At 35.6% G+C, this 9,269-nt stretch overlaps 1 protein-coding gene across 1 annotated transcript; it reads right to left on the minus strand.

Annotated features, from left to right (window-relative positions):
• Nucleotides 1-271: 271 nt before the first annotated feature.
• On the minus strand, nt 272-2,051 carry LOC114374452 (transcription factor FER-LIKE IRON DEFICIENCY-INDUCED TRANSCRIPTION FACTOR). The gene is made up of 4 exons (XM_028332092.1): nt 1,520-2,051; nt 1,102-1,305; nt 818-991; nt 272-713 (listed from the first exon to the last, which is right to left on the minus strand). Exons 1-4 carry the CDS (start codon nt 2,000-2,002, stop codon nt 609-611), a joined length of 966 nt encoding a protein of 321 aa, XP_028187893.1. The 5' UTR covers nt 2,003-2,051; the 3' UTR covers nt 272-608.
• Between the last annotated feature and the right edge of the window lie 7,218 nt (nt 2,052-9,269).

The raw sequence follows: 9,269 nt of genomic DNA on the forward strand, positions 1-9,269 counted from the left end.
GTACCCCATTGTCCAGAGGCTCTTCGCTATGCGAAGGTATGGGGGAGGGATGTTGTACGCAGCCTTATCCTTGCATATGCAAAGAGGCTGTTTCCGGATTCGAACCCATGATCAACAAGTCACCAAAGCACAACTTTACCGCTGCACCAACAATTCATTAAATTTTAACATTATTTTTTTTATGCTCTGGGAATCAATGATAATAAGCACGTCCAATAATCCACAGAAAAGTGACCCTTGCTTAAATAAGGACTTATTTTTTACTGGTGGAGATATTTTTGTTGTTGCAAGTTTTGTTGGTTTACAATTACTCCAGTTACTGTTGTACGAAATATGTTGACTGCACGAATAATTTTGAAGTTTACTTATTATGAACATGTGTGTGTGTGTGTTTGTGGTTTCATATATATTTTGCTAGTCTTTGTAGTGTTATTATTTGTTCTGAAAACTGGAGAATTACACAGAACGAAGGTAGCAACGGTGTTGCGGTAATACTAAGTGATATCATACTAGCTCAAGATGTTGGCGTGGATATTATACGTAATATTTCATGGCTCATCATATTCTCTAAAATGCAATTGCTTCTACGTCATACTTGGTGCAGTGAGTCAAGCAGGAAAAGATGCCACGAATTCAAAGCCTTGGTTCAGAAGAGCGCCAGTCACCCATAGCTTCAAATTTGGCAGGTTAATTTCTTGTTCAGTTCCTTTTACCTGTTTTCAATACATCAATATGACTAAATCCATAAGCAAAAATCATAATAACTCATTTCAACAGTATAAAAAGATTGAATTGGAAAAGAGAGAGGACAGCTTACATTCAACGTAAATGTAAGTAGAAAACTCTCACCAACTGTAGCCAAGTTTGAGTTCTGAACATTAAAACCTGCAAGAGACTCGAGAGCCCTGTACAGTGAAGCAGCCACCCCTTCTCCTTTATTGCACACTATTTTTGCTAAGTACCCTCTTTCCTCCACTTGAAACATGTCCACCTACAAACCAGCACGCACAAATATTGTTACAGTAATGCATGCACATACATAAGCTAACTGAAAATTAACTTACGGTGTTGACAAGAACTTCTTAATTTTATCAAACCAACCTGCATGATTTTCTTGCAGTTTGGATGACTAATATTACGGGCCATCACTTGCACATTTTTGGGATTGTTAATTGATCCTTGATAATTTTCAGACACTAATAAGGATGCTTCAAGTCCTGCAACCTCTGCCTTCAGCTTCCTAGCTTGAGCTTGAAGGTCATGCACGTATGACACTGCGTCTCCAATTATAGAAGCCTTATCCATCTGTGGGCATACTTATGTCAGTTACATTTCACTCTCAAATATATATAAAAACCATGTCATTTTTAGGTCTTGTTTGGACCATAAATACTTATAGAAGAAGAATTGAGCTTATGCAAGAAGTTCAATTCATTTAACCTTGTTATTTTCTTTTTGTGTAAGTGTTCATAGAAAAATTTATCTAAAAAAGGCTTAATTAATGGATGGCGACCCATACCTTTGTTATGTTGGGGACCAAAGAACGCAATGCATAAAGCTTCTCCTTCATTCGGCCTCTCCTTCTCCTTTCAGAAATGAGAGTTTTTGACCTATCAGTTTTTAGTTTCGGTTTGCCATCAGCATTCTTCGTTGTCGTTGTCCCAGAAGAATGCTCACCATCATTTTCTTCTTCTCCTTCTCCCTTGAGCTCCCCATCAAAACAAGAGAAGGAACTGAATGTGGAGCTTGGATCATAGACATTCACAGCATCATTATTATTATTGTTGTTGTTCTGATCAAAAGGGTTTGCAGGAGATAAAAGGGGCTGCTGCTGATTGTTAACAAAGCAATCATTGATAAGGTCAGAACCGAAATGATCACAGTTGGCATCTTCATTCTCCCCTCGGATCAAATTGATGAACTGATCAAAATTTGAATCAGCAACAAAGTCGTACAGCTCAAAATCATTCATGTACTTGAGTGTGTCTTCGTGAACATCCATCGTGTTCGTAGTTGGTATTTGGATAGTTAGAGGTCTAATTGTAATATATAGAAGATTGACATGATTATTAATTTATAGTTTTGGTGTGAATGGAATAAGATGAGTTCCTTTCATGTTACTCGGGTCTATTATTTTATTTCTGATTGTTAATTAACTAGAGTAGAGATCAATGTGGTTGATTTCTATAGTCTGGTTCTGGCATTTAACTACAGGCCATGGCCATAACCGTTATTTAGTTAGTATGAGTCCAAGGAAAGCAAAAGATGTGACCTACTTATTAATAAACTCACCAGATAGTTCTGTTGGATGTTTGTATAATTAAATTTAATTTGGAGGCAGGTGAATTGAAGAAAAAGAAATACTAACAACACACTTTCTATTATTGGTGAAAATTTACAAAATTTTATAGGTTTCTCCTCTTATTAAATGAATCTCACTCATGATTTAATTTGTAGTTTCTAAAAGAGTTTGTTGCTAGCATTTATCTTAAATAAATTACAACTTTGAATTCTAAATTTTTTATTTTAAGTATATATGAATTGAAATCAAACTAGTTGCAGCTGATCTCTACTTTTCAACTTCTGTACAAATATATATTGTAATGAAATAACTTGTAGTAATTAATTGTCAATAGCAAGAACAATGCAAACCATCACGAAGAAAACTGTGGATGTTCAAGTTAATGTTATAGACGATGCCAAGTAACATTTCTCCACCAGAAGCAATTTTAAATAACCCTGGTCACTTTCATATCATGCTAGCTAGCATTAGTACGTATCACTATTTTATGCCGCTTTAGAAGAGGTTGAATCTGGGCAAATCAATTCATTCCTGCAGGTTTATCTATACATGATTAATTTTCTATTTAGTTCTGTTGTATAACCGAGTCGATGCATGATGGGCTTTTCTCGACTTTTATATTAAGTACATTGTTGCCAAGCTCATTATCACGAAGGTCACTTTCAATGATGAGTACTACAACTTCTTGTTAGGGATAAATAAATACCTATGCGAGTCTACTATGTTGTGTGAACAGAATCAATTGGGAACATAATGACGTCCCTCACATATATTTTAAATTTTATTTATTAAATGGAAACTACTGTGGAAGGAAGTTAGTGATTTCACAATCATAGTAGCCCTCAAACTTTGCACTCCATTAATTAATGTGTGGTGCTGGGTCCTCAAGACTATATAGTAGCTTACATCATAACATGCAATGTGAACCCTAATTAAAGGGTGTCAAGAGTAAATAATTGAACCCTGTAGTTACATGTTGCCCTGATCATTGACTTAAATCAAATGATTGAAGCTCTGGATTCTCTGACCTTTTCTTTTTTCGGGAGAAGAATCTAACCTGACATCAGAGACCACGATTTTGATTCCTTTTTTTCTTTTTTTGTTCTATTATTTATACCTGCTAAGCATAGTTACAAACAGAAGAAGGAAGAACCACGCAAAACTAATGCAATTTTTTAATTAAACTTCACTGTTTTTGAACAATCCTTATGGAAGGCACGTAAAGGGGCGTGTGAGCTAGACAACAGTTTGAGCTGATGCTTACACGTGCCACGGTCCATTATCTACATTTTATTTCCATCATCTCATCCTACCACGGGTATACCATAAGCTTCATAGCCGCAACCTTAATTATATGATAAAAAATAGGAATTAATTTTATTTCTAGCTTTGGTTCTAGAAGCAATAAGCAGTAGGCATATTCTACCCTAAAAAAGAATATGGTAGGGTCATAATCATAACTTGTTTATTAGGTATCATAGTTTATTAATTTCATGCGACGTCTTGGCTGCTGCATGACCCATTCTATTCTTTTGCATAACTAAATGGAGTCAACCCTTGCATTATTTTTCAGTCTCAACTATGAATGATGGAAATTAAAGAATGTTGATTCGTAAAATTGGGGGAGTGTAACTAACAGCATCTCTGATAGATGTGATGTGATAGACCAGACAGTATAGAATTACAAGCTGGTTGAATTTGATGAGAAATTCCAAGATTAATTTTTTTTTTTTTTTGAAAATGGAGTGCTGATGCATCACAATGAGGATATACATCCCAACTGATCTTAACAAATTCATGTTAGTTTAGGTGGCATTAAAATATTTTTATTTATTTTTTAACGAATTCATTTATAAAAGTATTTAAAAAATAATGAGTTTTAATTTGGGAAGAGAAAAAAAATGTTGGGGTCAAGTTAAAAATTTCCAAACCCAAGACTCGACAACCATCATATATAGATGGAGTTTAGTTTTGGCACTTCTGAATCTGATTTCACAAATCAATTGAAAAATATATAAAACTCAACTGGGATAAAATCGTTTTCATTTTAGCTCAATATTGTTCCCAAGTCCCAAATGTTTTGCTCTAGTCAGACTTAGTAGTTCCTTCCAGCAGGGAGCAATCATCAAATGCATATTGTAGAGTGCGTTTGAGCAGACATTTACAAACTTGATTTTTAAAATTTATTTTATATATAAAAGTTAAGTTTATAGTAAAATGATTTATGTGTGGAATCTGTTATTAAGTAAAATTTATTAAAACTTATAAAGTTATAAAATTCATGAAATAAAGAGTGAGACTTGCACGATTGTATTAGTATTCTGATTAATAATAAAATAACTTCAAAATATATTAAAAGGGTGTAAATAACATTTTTCATTTAGTCAAATGTCACTTATCAACCTTGACAACTTTATTCACTGCATAATTCATATAATGGCATTGTTACTTATTTCTATAAAATTGGCATAGCCATTTTCAGATATTCACTTTTTGTTCTCTTACTATCTTTAATTAATAATTAGGACCTACCAAGTAGCAAATACTGTATGATAAGATAAAAATGTATAAAATAAGGGAGTAAAGTAAGAGGACGAAGGATACGAAGGGATATAATTAGAATCAAATTCTTCTTATAGTTATACCGTGTTTGATGCACCCGATTTATCAATTAATCTATTGTATTCGTCTTTCTCACCGCCCGTTGTCTCTGCCCTTCTCATATAATATATAGTATCACTCTTTAGAGCCATCTCTCCGATAACTTTCTTCTTTCCATGCAACTTGAAATTGTGAATTTCGGGTATCTCTTTCTTCCTTCTCATAAAAGTTGCATGACAATTTGATATTCCATGCTTCGGAGGAAAATTTTGATCAATCATCTCATCTATATAATTTGCTTTTAGATCATTATTATTTTTAATTTTTTATTAATAATAATCAAATATTACAGAACGTAATTGACTTAATTGCCCTTGGTCATCGTCCAGGTAGAGCTCGTGTGACACGAAATCAGGCTCTACATTCATGATTCAACAACCTTGAATTTCTTTTTTTTGTCATTACATACTGGCTCTGCCACTCTAAAAAATTAAAGAAAGAAAAAAAGAATTATCCACCATGACTTGAAATGTAGAGTGTAGGTTTTGGTCCAGTCAACTATGTTGACATGTGCAAGTCTGCTCATTCTGTTACTAACTAACTAACCGTTTGGTATTTTTTAGAAATGTTCGTTAAGTTTAGTTGTCTATAAATATACTTTATTTTGTAGAGATTAAAGAAGAGTTTTGTAATGTGAATTTATATTCATCAATAAAGAAAGTGTCTTGATTAATTGTACTCTTGAAAGAATTCACAACAAATTGGTGCGGTGAGCGTGGAAAGAAACATCATGGCATCTGCAGGTTGAAAAATTCACAGGCCAAAATGATTTTGGCTTATGGCGATTGAAGATGGGAGCATTGCTTGTTCATTAGGGTCTTGAAGAAGCCTTACAAGGTGAAATCGCTCTTGATGCAAAGCTGGAGGAAAGGGATAAGAAGATCTTGATGAATAAGGCTCACAATGCAATCATCTAGAGTCTTGGAGACAAGGTACTATGACATGTCTCGAAGGAGAAAGACAGCAGCTAGAATTTGGTCGAAATTGGAAGGTTTGTACATGACCAAATCTCTGGTAAATCGTCTTTATCTTAAACAAGCCTTATATTCAAGATGCAAGAAGATAGAACTCTGGAATCTCAATTAGATATCTTCAATAAACTAATTCTTGATCTTGAAAATATAGATGTGACTATTGATGACAAAGATCAAGCCCTATTACTATTGTATGCTTTACCAAAGTCTTTCTCTCATTTTAAAGAAACTCTCTTGTATGGGAGAGAATATTTGTCCCTGGTAGAGGTTCAATCAGCCTTGAACTCAAAGGAATTGAATTAAAGAAATGAGCAAAAGGCTTCTGTGAGTGGTGAAGGTTTAATAGTCTGAGCAAAACGAACCAAGAAAGACAACCGTTTTGAGAAGAAGAAATCAAAGCCACAGTCTAAAAATAGTGGAAATGTGCCTAATATAAGATGTTACCACTGCAAAAACGAAGGTCACACTCGAAGATTCTGTCCTAGATGGTAACATCTTCTGCAGCTTCTGCAGCGATAGTCCAAGATGGTTATGAATCTGCAGAAGCTTTAATGGTAAGCTCTGGGAAATATGATAGAGAATGTATTATGGATTCTGGGTGTTCGTTCCATATGACACCAAATAAGCCCTGGTATGAGAAGTTCACTGAGCTACAGGGAGGGTCAGTGTTACTTGGAAACAATAAGCCATGTAAAACTCAAGGTATTGGATAAATTAGGTTTAAATTTCATGATGGGATTGAAAGGATTATCCAAGAGGTAAGATTTGTTCCTGATCTTAAGAGAAATTTAATTTCTCTTGGCAAACTAGACAGAAAAGGCTATCTGTTCAGAGGTGAAAATGGCACATTGGAGGTTATGAAGAACTCAAGGATTGTCATGAGGGGTGAGAGGAAGCATGGCTTGTACTCATTGGAAGGAGAGGTAGTAGTTGGGTTAGTAGCTTTAGTTTCTATAAGAAACATGTCAAGAACTAAGTTGTGGCATAAAAGGTTGGGGCAAGTGAGTGAAAGGGGTCTAGTGGAGCTCTGTAAACAAGGTTTGCTATGTGGTGACAAAGTGGAGAAACTGAATTTCCGTGAACATCGTGTTTATGGTAAGGCCTGTAGAGCAAAGTTTGGAGTTGGTCAACAAAGAACTAAAGGCACCTTGGATTTGATACATATTGATTTATGGGGACCCTCTAGAATTCTATCTCATTCTGGTACAAGATACTTCCTGACTTGTGTAGATAATTTCTCAAGGAAGTTATGGATTCACATTCTCAAAACTAAGAATGAGGTTTGTGAGACTTTCAAGAATTGGAAAACAATGATTGAGAATCAGGCTGAAAGGAAAATTAAGAGGTTTCATACAGATAATGGTCTTGAATTTTGTTCTAATTTTTTTAATGATTATTGCAAGAAGATGGGAATTGCTAGGCATAAATCAGTTGCTCGAACACCCCAGCAAAATGGCCTAGCAGAAAGGTTCAACAGAACCATACTTTAGAGAGTTAGATGCATGCTCTCAAGTGCAGCTGTCCCAAAGACCTTTTGGGCAGAAGTTGTGACAACAACTTGTTTCTTGATAAAAAGATGTCCATCTACGGCCTTGAACATGAAAACACCCAAAGAAGTCTGGTTTGGTCATCCTTCAACCTATGACAAACTTAGAGTGTTTGGTTGTGCTGCCTATGCGCACATAAGGCAAGACAAGTTGAAACCAAGGGCCTTGAAGCGCATATTTATATGGTATCCAAAAGGTGTCAAAGGCTATAAGTTGTGGTGTCTGGAAGATAGACATAAGAAATGCATTATAAGTAGAGATGTCGTGTTCAATGAGTCTGAAATGCCCTACAAAACAACATCAAATACTAACAAGGGACAATTGGATCCAGCTCCAGAAAAAAAATGTTTGAGGTGGAGCCTACTAATACAACTCAGAGTAAACAAAATGAAAACATACCACCTGAGGAAGAGTGTCTAGAAGGAACTCAACCTGGTGTTGAAGATAAGACAAATGATTACTTGCTAGCTTGAGATAGGACGAGGAGACAGATCAAACCACCAAAAAAAATTGGCTATGTTGATCTGATGGCTTTCTCCCTTGTAGCTGCTAGTAAAGTTTGGGATGATGAGCCAAAAAGCTACAAGGCTACAATGGCGAGTAAGAAAAAATTGAAATGGGAAAAAGCTATGGATGAGAAAATGAAATCACTCCATGACAACCACACATGGGAGTTAGTAAAGAAACCAGCTAGCGCCAAGTTAGTAAGTTGTAAATGGGTCTATAAGATGAAAGAGGGGATTCCAGGAGTTGAACATGATAGATTTAAGGCAAGACTAGTTGCTACAGGCTTCACACAGAGAGAAGGCATTGATTACAACGATGTTTTCTCACCAGTTGTAAAGCACAAGTCTATAAGGATACTCCTAGCTATGGTTGCAAAGTTTGATTTGGAACTAGAACAAATGGATGTGAAGACAATTTTTTTATGGAGAGCTGGAAAAGGTTATCTACATGAGACAACATGAAGGATATGAAGCAAAAGGCAAGGAAGATCATGTTTGTAAGCTGAATAAATCCTTGTATGGTCTGAAACAATCTCCCAGACAATGGACAAGAGATTTGATGATTTCATGTCAAGAATTAAGTTCAACAGAAGTAAGTATGACAGTTGTGTTTACTTCAAATTCAATACACGTAATACCTTCGTTTTCTTACTGTTTATGTTGATGATATCTTGCTAACAAGCAACGATAAGAGTGAGTTAGCAAAGGTAAAGGCTGAACTTACAAGGGAGTTTGAAATGAAAAATTTAGGTGCTACCAATAAGATTTTGGGAATTGAGATCAAAAGGGACAGAAACCAGAAGTACTTGTTCCTATCTCAAGAGTCATACTTAAAGAAAGTGTCGGACAAGTTTGGAATATCTGGAGCTAAGCCAGTAACCCTACCTATATCCCAACAGTTCAAACTGAGCAATGATCAAGCACCTAGTTCAAAAAGAGACAAGGAATTTATGGCTAAAATTCCTTATGCAAATGCAGTAGGCTCTTTGATGTATGCCATGGTGTTTACTCAACCTGATATAGCATACTCAGTGAGTTTGGTGAGTAGGTTCATGTCAAATCCAAGGAAGGTGCATTGGCAAGCCTTGAAGTGGATTCTGAGACACATCAAAGGTTCACTTAGGAAGGGTATGGTTTATGGTGGAGCTGATAAGAACAGTTATAGTTCAGCTGCAATAGAAGGGTTTGTGGGCTCTAGTTATGCTGGCTGCCTTAACACCAGGAAATCACTCACATGAGCTATCAGTTGGAAAGCAAGCCTGCAAAAGGTGGTGGCTTT

This window comes from Glycine soja, chromosome 11 (assembly GCF_004193775.1).
Source record: "Glycine soja cultivar W05 chromosome 11, ASM419377v2, whole genome shotgun sequence".
NCBI lineage: Eukaryota > Viridiplantae > Streptophyta > Magnoliopsida > Fabales > Fabaceae > Glycine > Glycine soja.

Coding starts and splice junctions, on each gene's coding strand:
- LOC114374452 (XM_028332092.1), bottom strand. CDS start 2,002: ATGGATGTTCACGAAGACACACTCAAGTACATGAATGATTTTGAGCTG. Junction 992..1,101: donor ACTGCAAGAAAATCATGCAG/GTTGGTTTGATA, acceptor GCTGGTTTGTAG/GTGGACATGTTTCAAGTGGA. Junction 714..817: donor TACTTACATTTACGTTGAAT/GTAAGCTGTCCT, acceptor TATTGAAAACAG/GTAAAAGGAACTGAACAAGA.